Below are 17,924 nucleotides of genomic sequence, written 5' to 3' on the forward strand. Positions count from 1 at the left end.
TATTCGGATGTCCTTATTCGCTTTCGGTACTGTTCTCGAGTAGCCCAGAGCGATGAGGACAGTATTAAGGGAAGTGATAAGAGATAGAGGAAGGCGAAGGCAAGGGCTAGCTTTAGTGAGGCTGAACGCGACGACAAACTAGGAGACTCATTATCTCGTCCGCCCTGTTACATCTCCGCTCTAGTCTTCGGATTTATCATTAGTGGCAGTGTCTTGATTAGGAAATAGCCATTCAATTTGCATTTTGATTAGAACGGGCTATTAGAAATACAAACCCAAGTTCCGGGGGACTTTGCTAATCCGAGACTGCGCCTACAAGAGCAACAGCTCACCCTAGCTCACCGGTCACCCTTAGCATCCACCTCTATCCTACTTTACAATACCTACGATGAGTATAACAGCCAACGCCGTCGCCGGTCCCTCAGACTACCTCGGACGCGCTGCCGACTTTGTCAGACCAGACTTCCACCAAGTCAACCTCGACATCGAGGGGTATCTCAAAGCAGAGCGGAATTTCAAGCTCGACTCTGGTGGGTTGCCCTTATACCCCATGACCCTTCGCAGCAGCTGACAGACAGACTCGGAGATATGCCGTCTCTCCCTCCTCCCACCTGGATGCCCCCTACCCCCCTCCCTCTGCCCATACCGCCACACCACGCCCTCCTCGCACAACTTCCGCGGACCCCCCATCCTCCCCGCTCACCAAAGGGAGCGCGAAAAGAAGACGACCGTGTGCAAGCACTACCTCCGGAACCTGTGCAAGATGGGCGACAACTGCGAATACACCCACGACTTCAATCTCCGGACGATGCCGGTGTGCATCTTCTACGTCAAGCTGGGGAAATGCGAGCTGGGCGGGGAGTGCCTGTATTTCCATCCGAGCGAGTATGAGCGGCGCGTCGAGTGCCCGGACTTCAATAGGGGGTTTTGCGTAATGGGGCCTGAATGTCCAAGGCGGCATATACGGAGAGTGATGTGCGGAGCGTATGCGGCGGGGTTTTGTCCGGATGGGAAGGACTGTAAGAAGGCACAGTAAGTCGCTTACCAATTAATATCTAGCGCGGACATGCTGACACTTAGCCCCTCGCCTACTCGTCCACCGCCTGAATCATACGAGAACCCGCCCGTCCCAGATCCAGCCCAGGCCGGTCCCCCCCCACATCTCCCAGCGGGATACGGCCGATGGCGTGAATATCGGTACGACCCGAATGCGGTCATTGCTCCTTCCGCGGCATGGGCAGAGGGCGGTAGTCTGTCAGGATGGAGGGCAGGCGGTATACTGAGCGGCAATACGAGGCGGAATGAAGATAGGGGAGGCGGAGGATATGGCGGGGGCGGTGGAGGGGGAGGTGGGGGAGGTGGGGGAAAAGGAGGATGGATGAAAGACCTGTCGGGGATTCTCTGCTTCGTAGGTCCATCTCAGTCTCTGTCTCACGCTCGGCAATCCCACCCCTACACCCTCCTGCGTCTCCTGCGTCAAAGAGGGGATGAAGAGACGGTGAAAGGCCTCGCCCCTGAACCGGTACCACATCTCGCTCCCTCCAGAAACCCGCGAATCCTCTGACTTGCCCACTTCGCCTTCTTCTAAGCTGATCCGCAGAAATGTAACCAGCACGGCCACTTTGCGAACGCCTGCCCAAATCAAGCAGTACCAGGCGACCGAGGCGGGCTTACTCGGACGTAAGGGACTTCAAGGGAGTTTGTCTAAGATAATGCATAACCAGCTGTAATACACTCTGACCGTCCTGACACCCTGCTAATCATTTCGGTACCAAGGTCCGCGGTACCCGCCTCTGCGGCATGATAGCCTCGTACCCAGATCTCATATCAGCTCGGCCCCAAGACCCCTTCTCACAGAATACTGATCAGCTTCTCCTCCTCCCTCGACCTGACCACAAACAAGATCCCGAACGGCGCGCCGTCCTCGCTGTACCCTAACGGCGCATTTCCCTTTCTCGTCAGCATAACTCTGATACTCGCTCACGCCTGCACATCCCCTCGCCACTGTGACGGCCTGCGGTGCCCCCAAGTCTACCGCAAACACCGCAGCGTCCAGGTTGTGCTTGGCGAAGATGTAGTCGATACCTCTCGGATCGGACAACTCGGTCGATAAAGCCTGGGCAGCGCGGTAGGTGTCTGTGCCCTTGCCAGCGTCGGCCAAGGCGTCGATCAGAAACTCCTGGGTCGGTGCATGAGGAGGCAATTCTTCGGCCTTACAGTCAGTCTCGGTATGTACTGATCCTGGATACTGGCTCGGGAATTGGGATCACTCACAGCATGCTCGATGTTCCACTCAATCAACTCCTCAATGGTTCGTATCGGACTCTCCTCCAATTCCGCAAGATACGCTCCGAGATCCTCTTTGTGATCGCTGAGCCAAATCGCCTGCTCGGCAGCCACCAACGCCTTAAACTCCGTAAAATTTAGGTCCACATTCACATTCAGCACCTCGGCGCCCGCCTCTCGCATCGTATCCGCCGCGCCGAGGAGGGCGACCTCGTTCGCGCGTACGTCACCTTTGGGCATAATGATGCGTCCGTCCGCTTCGTCAAGGAAGTTGTTGCGGACCAGACCAAGTCTCAGTCCGGCCATCTTTGGCGCCTGAGCGGCTCGGAGATACCTGCATCAGCACTCACATGTAGATTACACTCACTTGCCGTCACTCTCGACCATCGCGTCAAGCATGATTGCCACGTCCGCAGCGGTAAAACCCATCGGACCGACAGTATCCCGATTCAAGCTTTCATTAGCTCGATCTCCATTTGTGACGGATAGCTTACCTGATAGGTACGACCCCCTTCATCGAAACCAAACCCGTACTGGGTCTGATCGCATAAAGGGCCGCTCGTCCGGCTGGCGCGGACTACATCAATTCCTTCCTTTCTGCGATACGTACGATAGACCCCCACGTCTCTGTCCCAATGGCAGCGGCCCCAAACCCCGCGCTCACACCTACCGCGCTCCCCGCTGAGCTTCCTAGCGGGTCTGCGCCACCTTTGTACCCGCCTTGGACGTAGGCAGATACAGTCTGGCCGCCTACTGCGGACCACCCGTCGGGGAGGGATTTGCCTTTGTAGGCGTTGAGCTCGGAGGGGTTGGTTTTGGCCAATACTACTTATGTTAGCTAGTGTGAAATGGACGACAGGGGGTGGTACTGACTGATAGCACCGGCGGCTCGGAGGCGCTTCACCACTTCTGCATCACCGGGGACTACACTTTGCTCTGCTGAATCAGCTCACGGCCTGGCTTTACGCATCCGTTAACGGTGTACTCGCGCAAAGCAGTGTTTCCGGCAGACGTAGGCATCCCCAACTCCGGATCCGTCGCTATCACATCCTTCACCAATATAGGTATCCCATGCAGCGGGCCTCGCACCAAACCACGTTTCCGCTCATCGTCAAGCTCCTGAGCGATCTTGAGGACGAGATCGAGCGGGGCGGTCTGAATGATCGCGCGGAGTCCGAGACCGGTCAGATTGTTCTTCTCGATATTGGCTGATGTTAGCTGAATGTTAGGAATTCACTTACAGAGATAGGCATGGACGAGCTCGACTGAGGTGATGGTTCCCTCGGAGAGCAGAGACGTGAGCGCTGTGATGGATGTTTGGAGCAGGTTGAGCGTGGCTGGCAGTGGTCGTCTCATCTCAACTTTTGAAGCTTTACGCAGAAGTGTATTGGCCAGATTGGTACTCATCGCTACTGAGTAGATCTGTGGGTGGACTGAGAGAGGAAGTGCGTACGATCTGCGTCGTAGATCAAAGATGAAGTGACTTATGGGCCCAAGGGGAGTGAGAACAAAACTCCTTTGTCCTGCTGGTCGGGAGATGAAAGGAGCTTCACACCTATCACGGGCGTGTGTCCTGCACTCGTGACTGACGCCAGGCAAGGCAGTATATACTGAAGCTGATGAAGATGTTACGAGGCGCGCGGTCTACGATTGTCCGCCGTCGACAAGGCACACTGCAATATCAATATGGGAAGCATAATGGTAAATGTACTCCTCAACAAGTGTCGAGACGGCCGGCTCTCTTCCGCCCAATTTTTGAGACTGTAAGTCTACATCAGGGGCACATCAGAGGGCTACATATCGGCGTCACTGCACACCGGTGCTCGCCTCTTCGGCATTACACCCTCATATCCAGATCTACATCAGCTCAACTCCCCTCGTACACTCACAAGATACTGATGAGTCTCTCCTCTTCCCCCGGTCTGACCACAAAAAGGATCCCGAACGGTGTTCCATCATCGTAGTAGCCAAGCGGCGCGACACCCTAGAGGAGTCAGTAGTGAGCTTATCGCATCCATTCACCAGATAAGCTGCAGCTTATTCACGCTCCCGCATGAGCGGCACTCACCGACGCATAGCCCGTGGGAGGCGCATACCACTGTCCCTTCCCCAGTCCCATCACAAAGATCGCCGCGTCCAGTCCATGTTTATCGAAGATGTAGTCCAGGCCCCGGCTTCCGGCAATCTCGATCGAGACTGCTTGGGCTTGACGATACTCGTCAGAATCCCTACCTGGGGCAGAGATCGCCTTGATCAGTAGATCTTGATTTGGTGCGTGAGGAGGGAGTTCTTCGGTCTCCCTGTAAGCCCTGCTATCCCACCAAGACCTACCGCGTGCGCCTCATTCCATCTCACTAGCTCCTCCAATGTCCTCACTGGACTCTGTACCAGTTGCGACAGGTACGCCGACAGATCCTCTTTGAACCCAATCGAAAGCATTAGTCCCTCGGCTTCGAATAGCTTTTCGAAATCCGCACTATCGTGGTCCATGTCGACGTCGATCACCTCTGCGCCTGCCCCACGCATCTGTTCGACCGCGATTCCCATCGCATTGACTGATTCCTCGATGCAGGTACCAGCAGTCAGATAGATTGCATCCCTCTGATCGAGGAAGTTTCGGCGTACCAGACCCAGTCGGAGTCCACTCATGATGGGTGATCTTGCAGCATGGAGATATCTGATCAGCTCCTAAAAGGAACATTCACTCACTTGTCGTCTGTACCGGCCATAGCATCGAGCAAGATCGCCACGTCCGCAGCGCAGTGCCCCATCGGTCCCACTGTGTCTCTATCTCGGCTGCTCATCAGTCAATTCATGTATGCAGACTCACCTCACAGTCACGATTCCGTCGAGAGACAGAAGACCACTCGATGGCCGGATCGCAAAGAGCCCTGCCCGGCTCGCCGGGGACAGCTATAGCCCAGTCAGCAAATACTCGACGTCTACATATTGGCCACCTATAAGCCCAGTGAGCAGAGTACGCACCACCGATCCGGTGGTGTCCGTGCCAATAGCGGCCGCTCCGAAGCCGGCGCTCAAGCCCACTGCGCTCCCAGAGGAGCTCCCAAGAGGATTACCACCCTTGACGTACGCATAAGAGGTCTGACCACCCACCGCCGACCAAGCACTGGGGGTCATGCTGCCTTTGTACAAATTGAACTCGCTCAGGTTAGTCTTTGCCAGAACTGCATTTTAAGCTGTTCTGATGTCATCAATCATCGAGCTCTACTCACTGATGGCTCCTGCCGCCCGCAGCCGCCGGACCACCTCCGCATCCCCGGGAACGACACTTTGCTCTGCCATCAGCTTCATATACAGCGGAGACATACGTAGCGCCAAGCTCCCCGCAGTTGTGTTCATCCCCAATTCAACGTGGGTGGCGATGCTATCCTTCACTAGAATGGGTATACCATGCAGCGGACCACGGTCGATCCCCCGCTCGTGCTCATCATCCAGTGCTTGGGCGATCTGCAGCACGGCCTCGAGAGGTGCGACCTGTATGACTGCGCGGAGACCGTAGCCGTTAATGTTATGCTTCTCGATATTATCTACTGTCAGTACTGAGAGGTGCTCAAGGTACTCACATATACGCCTTGACTAAGTCAACGGACTTGATGACATTGTGATTTAGCATATCAGCCAACTCCGAGATCGATGTCTGCAGAAGATTGACTTCGGCCGGAAGACGTTCGCCACCGGCCGCGAGCTGTGAGCCTGGGAACATGTCGTACTCTTGAGCGTTCTGAGAGTGTCGGGTCAGTAAGGTCAGGAATCTGGACGATCCTCACTGTCAAAGCGGCCTCCTTTGTCTTGCCATGCACATCAATGGAATCCAAGGGGTTAGTTTAGGGTCAAAGGGGGGCCAAAAGAGAGGCATGTATAAGAAGGAGGGGGTATACCCCTCTCTAGCCGCAGGCGGTGTATGCCATAGATGATAGGTGATATGTGTCAGGACTTGGTAAAAATACGTATCAACCTTGGAATGGTGACTATCCTCGTCCGACAAATCAGATAAACTTAGCTCGGAGCCACGGTAAGAACCGCGCGGTCTATATAATCAGTGGCCATCTTCCCTGCTTCCCTCCTTGCTACGGCCCAAATGACTCACGTGCACCATACCTGATTTGCGTTCAGACCCGGTAGATACGTATCAGCCGTTGAGGTGTGACTATCCTCGTCCGACAAAGCGGGCATTCTTGGCTGGTGGCCATGATGAGATCCGAGCAATCTACATGATCAGCCTCCGCTTTCCCCGCATAGTACAAACGAGGTTTACTCACGCGCGCACATAGCCAAATGCCCACAATCCACCACCGCCAGCGTCGCCTCTTCGTCCTGACAGACCACACATAGCCCGCGCTCGATCTCGGGCATCGGACCAGTAGGTACTGATTTCTCCACCTCGCCTCCTTCCGCTGGAACCTCCGTACCCTCTGCCCCGTCCTCCGGCTGAAGGTGCAGCGTGATCGGAGCGGGATTGGCCTCTCGTTCATCCTCCACCCGTTGTCGCTCGAGTCGTTTCCGCTCATCCACGATGAGCTCGTGTACACGGTTGATCAACTCTTCCCTGTGATATTAGCTTGGCATGCCTACCGGAATGTGAAGAAGCATACTTTTCGAGCACTTGCTTGAAGTCCACCCTCACATGATTCTCATACAGGACCGCCTTGAGTGTCCCGATACTCAGACTGGCGAGATAGCTCTTCGGTAGACTGACGAGAGAGAGGATAGTCGGTACGGGTGGAGGAGGCGTTTTGACTTTTGGTGGGGCGGGCGTCGCTCTTGGGGAGGGAGCAGCAGGACGGGGAGCGGCAGGAGGCGGTCGCGGCGACAATTGGGGCGGTGGACGGTATTGGGCTTGTGGGGCCGCCTGAGGGGTCGGGCGGTACTGCTGCTGCTGGGGAGGTGGTCGGGCGGCTTGTTGTGGCTGAGCAGGGCGAGGGAGAGGTACGGCGGTCGGGGCTGACGTAGGTACTTGACCACCTTTGGGCACGGACTTTCGACGATAGTAGCTCTGCCAAGTCAGCTTCGACCCAGCATGAAATGATGGGGTTCTAGGGAGGCCTAGGAGTGGATAGTACGTGTTGCCACAAGCCCGGCAGCCCGCCTTCCTCATGTTGCGCCGGAGTAGGACCAAAGGCAAGAACTTCACTCCCCTCATACTCGCATACCTTGGGCATCGGGGGAAGTTTCAGCTCACCTCAGCTTCTGGCGACAGACATCCCGTAGCTGAATTCCGCGCCTTCACAACCGCCTGAACAAAGTCTTCTTTCTCTTTCGGCCCTATCAAGGGTATATTGTACGCCGCGAGGTAGTCCTTCAGCCGTTTGAGCGGTAGAGACCGGAGCGAGGGTATTGGCGCAGAAGTCACTGCCTGATCAGCTCATCACGATATCGAATCGGCGTTTCCAAGCTGACTGACCTTGGAGCATCCCTAGACAGGGCAAGCACACCTTCTCAACCTCATACCCTGGCGCTGCCGGCTCATCCATTCCAACCACATCTCTGAATCCCTCCTTGAGCTCCGCGAAGAATCCACTTGCTCCTCCGCCAAGACTACCGCTCGTCCCGCCAGTCCGCGCTGTAGAGCTCGATGGTCCAGCCTGAGTACCCCGCCGAGGCATCAGAGCCTGCCCATCAGACAGGCAGGTGGAGCAATACTCGTAGCCGCAGTGACCGCAGGTATGGGCGCGTCGAAGGAGGAGGTTGAAGGGCTTGGTGCATTGTCGGCAGTCTGGAGGGTGAGCTTGAGGCTTTTAGGTAGTCGAAAAGATTCTAGCGTACTCTGTGATTCTGTCACTGGCGGTGGTCCAGACACTGCTCTCGTCAGCCTTGCCCGTCTATGCAGCTTGGCGCTGAGTCAGACGCCCGAGGAAGGAAGCTCACATATGGGCATGCCCCTGGGGGGCTGCGAGCCCGACTGGCTGCTCGACATCCTGGTATGCACTTGGTAAAGTGATATTGTAAAGAGGCCGTGACCTTCGGCGAGGTGTAGAGAACCTGCAGAGAAGGCCGAGCGGTGGCCGAAGTGCGATAGAAGGTGCTGGAACACCGCTTGATAAGCTCCGATAGCTTGATCCGGCCTGTCTAGGATTGCGTATTCGCTCGCTAGAGCCTGTGGACCTTCGTCTCTACGGTCCAGCAAGATGTGTGAAGTATGCGAGTGTAATGTCCAACTTGACGAGCTCGCTGTCAACAAGGTCTTCCTCATCGCCGTCCAAGCTGTACGCTGTCTTGATCGGCCTTGTTATTGCGTCATCAGCCGCTAGCAGCTTCCGACGGAAAGAACTCAGCACCAGCCAAGCTGCAGCACGCCGCTGAGAGAGGTTACCTTACCACTACACAGACCGCAAGCTACGCTAATCACACGTCAGTACCGTCAGCCCCGTCGGATGAGCTGAAGGTGGATCGTATACAGCCGAAAAAACCGGGAGAAAGGAATGAGGAGCAACCGGCTGAGGCGGTGAAGCACTAGTCGGTATGGAGTCTGACCCCGCCGGAGGGATGGCCAATAATGGACTTGAGGCAGGGTACTGGGGTATGAGCGACCCTGTGAGTGCTCTACTGGACGGCTACGTAGATTATAGCTGATCCCTCAGCCTAGAATTAGGTCGATTACGGGGTACGTCTCCGCCTTTCCAGGTCCATCTCAGCTCAGAGCTGATTGACAGTGTCCGCATCCGCCAGCTCACCTTGCCGGAAGCTCTCGCTTCCTCACTGTCGAGGGCCGGGCATACAACGCCGCCTGTACAGGACGGCTACTTCCTCGGCGAGTCCTCATACACCGCCAGCTCGCCTAGCCAAACTCCGCAACTCCGGCGGGCCAGCTCGTCCGCCTCGCACGGTCCTTCTCGTCGGGGCAGGCGGATCTCGCTGTCGGAGCTCGAAGAACCGCAGCGAGCGCGGGCAGATAGCGGCTCGACGCTCCGAGCTGTACATGCGGCGTCCGGGTCGGGGTCCCAAACCGCGCGCGAGCGGACTACAAGGCCGAGGTCTCGCACGCTCGCCGGAGAAGCTATCGAGCAAGCGCAGCAGCTGTCGCACAGCCTGATCGAAGCAAATGGAGATTCGGGGATTGGTGATGGTGATGCCGAGGCGGCGCTACCGAGACGTCAGCTCGCAAGGTGCTTCATAGCCTTCAAGCTGCCCGCTGAGCACGCATCGACCGGAACGCGGACCGAGGTCAACGGACCAGCGGGACTCGACGTCAAGGGGAAAGGCAGAGCGCCTGACTCGGACATGCCTTCTCAATGTCCCTCGCCTTTGCGTCGGAACCCGTCGTTGATCAAGACGCGACCTTCTCGCTCAACCTCGATGGACCATCTACCCGGCCGGAGCACTCCGACCAGCCCCTCCTCAAATCCCGGGACACCCCCTCGGAGCCGCACGACGTCACTCAACACCAACACATCTCCTGCTGTCTCGAAGTCTGGACCTGGTCCACCTTCCACTCCGGATGCTGCTGGCCAGCTACCCAAGCTCGGTCAGAGACCCCCGCGGCTCGTCAGGGCAGGAAGCGAAGCGGGGCGGTCAAGACCTCCTGGTCGCCCGGTATCGATGATATCAAGGGGGTCATACCGGTCCCCTCACCTCAATAGCGCCACCGAATCGGGCCCAGAGCCGCCAGTCATCCCGGACTCACTCATGCCGAAGCCTTCACCCTCGGCCGTCGCCCCGTTCTTCCTATCGCCCATTCATCCACCCTCATCGCATCCCGCCTTCCCCGCCTTACTGCCCGAATCGGACTTTGCGGCATGGCTCACGACCGCCGAGCTGGCGACGCAGGTGGTCGATGTGGAAATATGGTATGAAGACCCGGAGCGGGGCTGGGCGGTTTTGAACGACGTCGGAGGGAGGGTGGATTTGTCGAGCTTACGGCCGGTACGGAATGGAGGTGAAGGCGAGAATGACCTGGAGTTCAGCTTGAAGGGCGATACAGGAGGATGGTATAGCATAAGGCTTGATGAAGCCGGGGAGCGTGTCGGAGGAGACCCGAAGTCTGGGGATAAGGGCAGGAAGAGGGGAGCTTCCGTTAGGGGTGTGATGGAGCGGAGTGTGAGGGAGACGAGGATGAAGAAGGGGGTCGGCGTTGGAGGACTACACCAGTGAGCTACCTGCTGATGCTGGTCTCGGGACTCGACTGATCTGGATAGGCTTGTACACGGTCAATCCGTAGTTGAGGATACCAAGCAGAATATCGAGATTGTCAAATCCAAGATCGACGATTTGCTACGCCAAGATGCGGATAGACGCGCCTTGGTGAGTTTACGCCCTTCAGAGTGTCCGCATGAGCTGACAAGTTCAGCGGCGAGATGTAGACCAGCGAACAGAGAACGTCAACTGGATCCAGAGCAAGATTGATGAGTTTGACCGCATAGCCAGAGAGGGTGAGTGGACCTGTTTATAGCCGGAATGGCCCGGTGAAGGAGACTTGGCTGACTTTTATAGTCGACGCTGCGATAGTCTTGCGCAAAAAGGCCATCTCGGACCGACGACAAGCCCTCGCGCGAGCAGAAGAACGGGATGATGCGGAGCGATCACGCGCTGTTCAGATCGATCAGGCGATTCACACCGCTCAGTACGCTCGAAGGATGTTTGCATGCCTCAACTTGAGCTGACGATCTAGAATGAGCCGCGCTGCCCTCCAGCCGCTGATACATCACTATCGCGCTCACCATGTCCAGACGCTCGACGCACTCTTCCCTATCCTTCCTTTATCCCCCTCGATACTGCTATACGGCATCCTCGGCGTCCCTCTTCCAATACCGTCAGGCGAAGATCCTGCTCCGCCCATCACGCTCCCCGCGGCAATCCTGCCAGATGGTGTCAAGGTGGATGAGCGGACGACTGCAGCGGCACTGGGGTATGTGACGATGGTAGTGCACATTCTGGGAAATTTGGGCGGGACCGGACCGGGAGGTGGCGGGTTGGTGTATCCCGTGACGTGTGCAGGGAGCAGGAGTCTTGTACGGGATGTGGTTTCAGTGATGCAGGGTCCGAGATCGTAAGTCCCCATGATCGACTCTCGGCTGGTAGGCCCAAGTGACGATTAGGTTCCCGCTGTATACGAAAGGTGTCGAGCGATATCGATTCGACTATGCCGTATTCCTTCTGAACACCAACATCGAGCTGGTCGGTCTGACCCTATAGCTTGTGCATTGTCGGGGTATCATCTGACGCATCAGCTCATGCAAGAAGCCAACATCCGCCTAGTCGACCGGCGCCACACACTTCCCAATCTCAAATCCCTCCTTCTGACACTCTCCTCCCCCACGCCTCCTCCACCTCCCCCACACCCCGCAGGCCAAGCCTCCAGCTACCCTCCGTCGGGCACAACGACATACAATAACTCGCGCATAGGCTCGCGCCAGGCCAGCTATACCTTCAACCCCCAACTCGGCTTCTCAACCAGGGAAAAGCAGTCGGTTCTGGGCAGTCCGGCCTCATCACTGGGCGATCTGCGGAGTCCGCCGGGATCGCATATAGGCGGGGTAGGGAGGAGAGAGCGGGATGGGAATAGTATGAGCCCGATCAAGGCGGGTTGGGGGGATGGTGGAGCGAGAGGGAGGAGTCATCTTTCGAGGCAGAGCTGGGGTGGGAGTCAAGAGGCGGAGGAAGGGGATGGGGAGACGGCGGTTTCGAGGTCGGAGGTCACGTCGGAGTTAGGTACCGGATACGACTATTGAACGATAAAACTATTTGGACCGTAGGATGGACGTTATTCTGTCCTTTGCGACCATGTCAGAGAACATTGCTGTGGACAATTTTAGCCGGTCAATCCAGAGGGTGATACGTGACCTGTATGGGGCTGTCAAGAAACCTACGTGTACTTGCCTCCCTGCCTTGCATCATCCATCAGACGTTGGATTTTCGTTCGACAGCCTGCGCAGGCACTGAGGCAGTGCACTTACTTGACTCTTCTATCTCGGCCTTCCCTCATGCACTGCATAATGCCAGATAACGGACTATGCGAAGCCATGTCACGGCCGTATGAAGGACAAAAAAGCTGTCCGGAACTCAGATTCGAACCCGAGGCTAGCGATTCATCCGGTTTCCCGTCACGCGCAAAAAGTGCAAAAAAGGAGACGCCAGCTTGTCCTACCGCACTTTTGTACTTTCGGTGACAATGTGTCGGACACGCCCAATATATTCCGCAAACATGGGTCGGAGGTCGCAAATCTGAGAACATCCACAATGCATATGCCTTGACAGTTGACAACTATCCGTCCTCTTCGTAGTCTAGTACGAGATCTACCGAGGTACATTTCTATGGCCGGAGATGGCTGACTCATGCCTGGTACGCAAGTGGCTGTCGTGGGATTAATTAGGCCAAAGAACCCAAACACACTGTCGCTAGCCATCCGTGCTGCGGTGCGTGACACGGTGTATCGAATGCAAGCTGGTGGTGACTCCGAGCTCTGAGTTCACGCGAGATCTGGCGTCGGTTACAACGCCGGCGTAATGCGTAATGCAGTGATCCGTCGAGATCCTCATTCCTCCGCGAAAGCCAATTGAAGCACATGCCGAGAGAGGGGGGGCTGGACAAAAACTTTACAGCACCGCATTCCTCAGTACCTAAATCGCAAAAGGACTTCAGCAGTGGGAAAGGGACGTGCATGCACTGCTCGTCACTCACTTTGGCAGCTGAACACCAACATGGACCACAGGGAGACATGGTACCAAACGCTAAATTAAGCAGGTCGAGTCAGCGATCCAGCGAAGGTGTACGCATTACGTCACTCTGTGCCTGACGCCCGTGGGGTGATGTTTCAGATCCATCCAATCTGTCTTACTCAGTCAGCCGACCTGCTGCTGGGCACCAGGCGGCGGGGGGCTGGAGCAAAAAGATTGTTATGGGGCCAGCGGGGATTGAACCCGCGTCTCCGGTGTGTGCGGGGAGGACAAGGATGCGGTAGGAGGCAGACGGTCCCGTCAGCCCAACAGAACCCGAGGTGGGCCTGCTGGGATCGGCGTTGTCGCAGGAGGGTTGCCCGATCTTTCCCCCGACAACCGGCATACTGACCACTGTACGACGGCCCCGTTAAAATTTCGGGCCGGGGTAGAAATATATGACCCGCCCCGTTCAGTTCGGCACCCTATCAGCCACGCCGCGCGAACGGCAAACCTCCCTTCGCCTAATCATTGTACTCTTGATCCTTCAGCATCATTATGCATACTCCCAGTACGAAAGCAGTCAGGCATATATCCCTCAGCTCTTCGCCACTTCGTATTCTCAGCCTCGCTATCTACTCGATACGATCAGCGCTACTCGTGACAGCAAGCCTAGGAGGCTATCACCACCGACATGAACGTCCCTTCGGATGACAAGCCAGGTGGAAGGACCTTCACCTCCCAGGTCCGTAAGCCTACTCGCGAAGCCGTAGCTTCATAATCTCCTTGGACGAAAGCTGATCCACCTAGGACGACGCTCCCCTTATTGCGTAGGACGAATCTCTGGCTGAGATCAGCCGTCGTCAAGCAATGTCATCTTGGGTGAGCTCCGAGCGCGTCGTCAAGCTAAGCGTGGTTCCAGCACAAGACCCAGGCTTGCGTTATCTTAAGGACCTCTCTCCATACTCGCACGTACTTCTCTGCCCTCTCAGCTCTCCATATCAGCAAGGTGTCCCTGCGTAGGTGAGTCCAACGGCCCCATCCGTGCGACTCCCGCCGTTTGCCCGTTGTCGATCAATCTCTCCCTCCCTTTCTATTCTCACACGCCTCTCCAACAACGTCTACACCGGTCGCACGCATGACGAGATGCTCTTTCTGGTCGAGGCGCGTCTCTCGTCGCGGCAGGTGCGCGAGCACAGCGCTCAGACGGGTCGCGAAAGGGGAACGGGGATATGCGAAGGAGCAGAGGACGATAGGTTGGGGAGAGCAAGGCGGCCCCGAGGTTGAACGAGAGGGCGGTCAAGAGACTGCCAGGTATTATTAAACGGACGTCGGAGGGCAGGGACGGGAGATCAGAGCGTGGGGGTGTGAAGCGGAAGGAACCCGGTCACCAGGCATGAATGCTGTCCGAGCTATGCGCGTCGCACTTGCAAAATGGAGGAAGATTACTGGCACAGATAGATACATACTAGGTCTTCATACGAGGTACAACAACACGCCGCAGGCAGCACAGGCATCGCTACCAGGGACGCGTCGGATCCCTCATCCCCATCGGACTGGACGTGAACCCCTCTCCATCCCCAATATCCCGCTTCTTCCCTTCCAGCCACACGTCCCCCGGCTTCCTATCCGGTGCCCTCATCAGCCCCCTCTCGTTCCCATTTCCACCAATACTCCTAGACCTCTCTCCCTGCTCACTGTCCTCCTCACCCTCGTCCGCTGTAGTCACCTGATCCAGGTTCGAATGCACTTTTGGAGCATGCCGCAGCTGAGCCTTGGACTGCGAATGTATTGGCGAGGTAGGCGACCGCAGAGGCTCAAAACCAAGAGTCGCTGATCTCACGTCTCCGCGGACTAAAGTGGTAGGAACTTTGGTGTTGAGCCTCGTCGGGCTCTGTGGACCGCGCCGAGCGGGATTGCGGGAGATTGACGAACTGGGAGAGGATGTCGCGATGGGTGGAGGAGCAGGCGTGAGGGGCGACGAGGCGAGGGAAGTGGGATATGCGGAAGAGGGTTTGGAGGTCGGTGGGAAGGACAGTTTAGGAGTGCCGAGGTGGTGATATAGCCGAAGCGTTTCCGAGAGGCTGCTCAGCTGTAGTCATCAGCTTCTGCACCCAAACTCTGGCAGTGGCAGAACTGACTCTCTCCATGATCTCTTCCACGCCCTTCTCCCTCGAATCCACCATCCCTCCTACCTCCGGCCCATCTGGTCCCTCTCCCTCTCCACTCCTATCGCGATCCTCCTTTTTGCGCATCTCGACGCTCGCATTCACATCCACATCCCTGCCTCCCCCTGGTCCTGTCTGTGTACCCAGTCCCTCCAACTTCAAGTGCATGCTCCCCACCTCCTCTTGCACCTTCAGAACCTCCCCCAGGTGTGCCTTCAGTCGCCTGACCATCTCCTCCGCGGTGACGTCCAGCTGAGCCGAGAAGATCCGGAAGAGCGGCTGTGCGCCTTCCGCTGGTTCCGGCTCCGCTTGTGGGGGAGATATGGGTGATGATGCCGCTAGGGCCGAGAGCGGGACGCCAGGAGCGGAGGCCGCCCGTAAGGGGATAGGAGGGCGGAGCAAGGACGGTAGTGGTGCGTCCCCCGGCTCAGGACTGGGTGGCTGAGTCCCGAACGGCCCAGTAATCGGAGTGAGGAATTGGGAGATGTAGGCGTCCGCCGGTCCTGGACGGGGTAGGTAGCTTGGATCGACGGGCCTCTGTTTCGTTGGCTGTACCATGGTCGGAGATGGCGGAGCGCCTGACGTCCGGGAGGGTCCAGCTGATGAAGTCCGTTGACGAGGGTCATCTGGAGGGTCGACAAAGATGTGCGACGCAGCGCTATCCGAGTCGTCTCTTCTTTCCGCTGCTGCCCGCCCATGACCGACATTCCTGGTCGCTCTGGATTGATTCACATCGTCCGTCTGATCCTCCGCAAAGTCCTTCTCCTTCACCGCCAACAACGGCGCCCTAGAGCTCTGCGACACGGTCGGAAAGTCACGTTCTTCCGCTCCGCTCTCGTCGACTTGTGATAGGCTGTCCTCGATGCCATGTGGACGTTGTCCTTGAGGCGTACGAGGGAGATATGGAGAGGGATATGTGGATGGAGGGATGCCGGTAGGTGGGAAGACGTGCGAGGTGGATGTGGATTGGGGAGAGTCGGTGATGATGGTGGAGTACGCCGGGTCGACCGTCAGGGGGCTAAGCGGATTCCGATGAGTCGGAAGCGGTGAAGCCGAAGCCGCGGAGGACGAGCGACGCCGAGCTGTTGCTGATCGCGTCGGGGAGGGTAAAGCGTAGTAAGCTTGCATGATGAGGGCTTGGATGAGGGATATGGGATGCAAGGCATGAGGGCAGTTGAAGGCAAGTTGAAGGCCGCCGCGGCGGCCCGCGGACAGTCCCGAGGCCCGAGCGGCATAAAGTCACGTGCCCATTTGAAACCCGCATTATCGGCCTTCCCTTCATTATACGCTCGGCAGGTCTTTTGCTGAGCCTACTGGGGTCGCAGCGGTCTGACCATCGCAGACCCTCAGAGACTACTGACCAGATCTCGATCTCTGAGCTCGACCGAAAGGATCAGCGGAATTGCGGCATGAGCTTTGCAACGCCTGGACGCCACCGATCTTCGTCTCACATAGGAGCGACCTTGCTGATGCATGAGCCGGTCTGCGAATCAGTCTACCTTTCATAAGCTCGGCAGATCACAACTTTCTAACGCGTTTCAGTCGACCATCATTTAGCCTGGAGGGCCGCTGGTGCTCCTTTGACACAGGTCCTGTCACGTACCTCCTGACGGGTACCCGTAACCCCACCCTACTTGACTTATGATAGAGTCCTCCCTCACCAAGCTTTACTCTCAACACACACCTAATACACATCAGGCGTGCGACATGTCTTCAGCCGCGAGGGACATAGCGGGTACCAACGCTTCAATGTCTCAAGCCACGAACCCCATCGAGGATCAGAAAATGCCTGTCTTCTCTTCCCACGGCACTCGGAGCCTGAGCGGTCAGTGTACTGCCTTGAAGCTCGCTTTGCGCAAGGGCACCAGCGATGCTGATGTCGCCCTCATCGACTCAATCGACTCACTGCCCTACCGTGTTTTGGGTTACATCGCACTGAGCACTTTCATTGAGAAAAGCGACGTCATCATCCCCAAGGACCAGGCTCGATTCCTACTCAAACACCTGGACGCGCTCAAGACTACTGTCCTTCAGAACGATCATGGCACCGAGAGCGACGAGAGGATGAGCCGGATCTGCGACACCGCCAAGGCCATGATCACCGACAGGTCGCCAGCGGACGCGCCGACGCTGCCGCGCCCTTTCCTCACGACCTCCCCGTCTGCGCGCGACGGACTACGCGCCTCTGTCTCTGTGGCGAAGCGAATGTTGAGCAACCGCACGTTCAATGTCAATCACGGCTTGCGTTCCTTGGTGGGGCTCATGCAGGCGGGTGATGAGCTGGCGTTCACCTATCAGGTCGACATGATGCAGGACAAGTGGTCATGAGATGGCAGAGGTTCGTGATCGATACTGTACGAGTGCAATACGTATGTGATTATGCATGAAATGGAACGAGCTCCTGCCATACGCCCATCGCGCCCTAGTCATCTGTACCGCTGACTTGACTTGAGGGGTCGTGCGAGTCCGCTGCCGCACGCGATACCGCTCCATCGTCATCAGCCATACATTTGTGGCAGCGCAATAACTTGTCTGATCCGCGTCCCACTGGAGGCCTGCGATGGTATTGGCATACACAGTGGCAAATGTGAATAGAACTGATGTCTCCAAGAGAAGGTTACCACGGAGCAAAGTTCTTTTACGCTGGCCCAACCTGCTTCCCAAGACCTCCTTCCCACCCGATGGGAAAGATACAAGCTACAACCTCAATCCTCAACGCCTCCTATCTTTCAGCAGCCGCCCGCCCCTCGTACAATCAATGACCCCACCCCCTTCCTCCCCACCATCCACCAAAACGACATACGACTTCCTCCCCGCCGCCACACGTCCCTTCTTCAGCCCCGCCGGCGCCGGCAGAGG

General features: G+C 57.1%; 6 protein-coding genes and 1 pseudogene across 7 annotated transcripts; 3 read left to right on the forward strand and 4 right to left on the reverse strand.

Annotated features, from left to right (window-relative positions):
- Positions 1 to 388: 388 nt before the first annotated feature.
- MKK02DRAFT_23365 (uncharacterized protein) lies at positions 389 to 1,684 on the forward strand (the record flags this gene model as incomplete). The annotated part of the gene is made up of 4 exons (XM_053086720.1): positions 389 to 530; positions 579 to 1,032; positions 1,081 to 1,408; positions 1,601 to 1,684. 4 exons carry the CDS (start codon positions 389 to 391, stop codon positions 1,682 to 1,684), a joined length of 1,008 nt encoding a protein of 335 aa, XP_052948296.1.
- A 138-nt stretch (positions 1,685 to 1,822) lies between these two features.
- On the reverse strand, positions 1,823 to 5,829 carry MKK02DRAFT_22146 (amidase signature domain-containing protein; the record flags this gene model as incomplete). Its single annotated transcript, XM_053086528.1, has 8 exons — positions 1,823 to 2,224; positions 2,275 to 2,620; positions 3,376 to 3,414; positions 4,996 to 5,082; positions 5,117 to 5,199; positions 5,272 to 5,471; positions 5,520 to 5,582; positions 5,616 to 5,829. Coding segments are annotated over 8 exons (1,434 nt in total), but the record flags the coding sequence as incomplete, so codon positions are not given.
- A 587-nt stretch (positions 5,830 to 6,416) lies between these two features.
- On the reverse strand, positions 6,417 to 8,221 carry MKK02DRAFT_22638 (uncharacterized protein; the record flags this gene model as incomplete). The annotated part of the gene is made up of 7 exons (XM_053086601.1): positions 6,417 to 6,514; positions 6,567 to 6,853; positions 6,900 to 7,300; positions 7,487 to 7,656; positions 7,709 to 8,020; positions 8,071 to 8,103; positions 8,173 to 8,221. The coding sequence occupies 7 exons, from the start codon at positions 8,219 to 8,221 to the stop codon at positions 6,417 to 6,419; spliced, it is 1,350 nt and encodes a 449-aa protein (XP_052948298.1).
- A 545-nt stretch (positions 8,222 to 8,766) lies between these two features.
- On the forward strand, positions 8,767 to 11,972 carry MKK02DRAFT_42918 (uncharacterized protein; the record flags this gene model as incomplete). The annotated part of the gene is made up of 9 exons (XM_053092206.1): positions 8,767 to 8,838; positions 8,886 to 8,908; positions 8,958 to 10,391; positions 10,440 to 10,545; positions 10,592 to 10,673; positions 10,735 to 10,864; positions 10,913 to 11,290; positions 11,340 to 11,418; positions 11,472 to 11,972. 9 exons carry the CDS (start codon positions 8,767 to 8,769, stop codon positions 11,970 to 11,972), a joined length of 2,805 nt encoding a protein of 934 aa, XP_052948299.1.
- Positions 11,973 to 13,140: 1,168 nt separating this feature from the next.
- MKK02DRAFT_t38 lies at positions 13,141 to 13,326 on the reverse strand (annotated as a pseudogene). Its single transcript has one exon. The product of its transcript is annotated as a tRNA-OTHER (tRNA).
- A 1,090-nt stretch (positions 13,327 to 14,416) lies between these two features.
- MKK02DRAFT_42919 (uncharacterized protein) lies at positions 14,417 to 16,193 on the reverse strand (the record flags this gene model as incomplete). Its single annotated transcript, XM_053092207.1, has 2 exons — positions 14,417 to 14,989; positions 15,039 to 16,193. The coding sequence occupies 2 exons, from the start codon at positions 16,191 to 16,193 to the stop codon at positions 14,417 to 14,419; spliced, it is 1,728 nt and encodes a 575-aa protein (XP_052948300.1).
- Positions 16,194 to 16,772: 579 nt separating this feature from the next.
- Positions 16,773 to 17,393, forward strand: MKK02DRAFT_42920 (uncharacterized protein; the record flags this gene model as incomplete). The annotated part of the gene is made up of 1 exon (XM_053092208.1): positions 16,773 to 17,393. The coding sequence occupies one exon, from the start codon at positions 16,773 to 16,775 to the stop codon at positions 17,391 to 17,393; it is 621 nt and encodes a 206-aa protein (XP_052948301.1).
- Positions 17,394 to 17,924: the final 531 nt, after the last annotated feature.

This window comes from Dioszegia hungarica, assembly GCF_025882075.1.
Source record: "Dioszegia hungarica strain PDD-24b-2 chromosome Unknown MKK02contig_6, whole genome shotgun sequence".
Lineage (NCBI taxonomy): Eukaryota > Fungi > Basidiomycota > Tremellomycetes > Tremellales > Bulleribasidiaceae > Dioszegia > Dioszegia hungarica.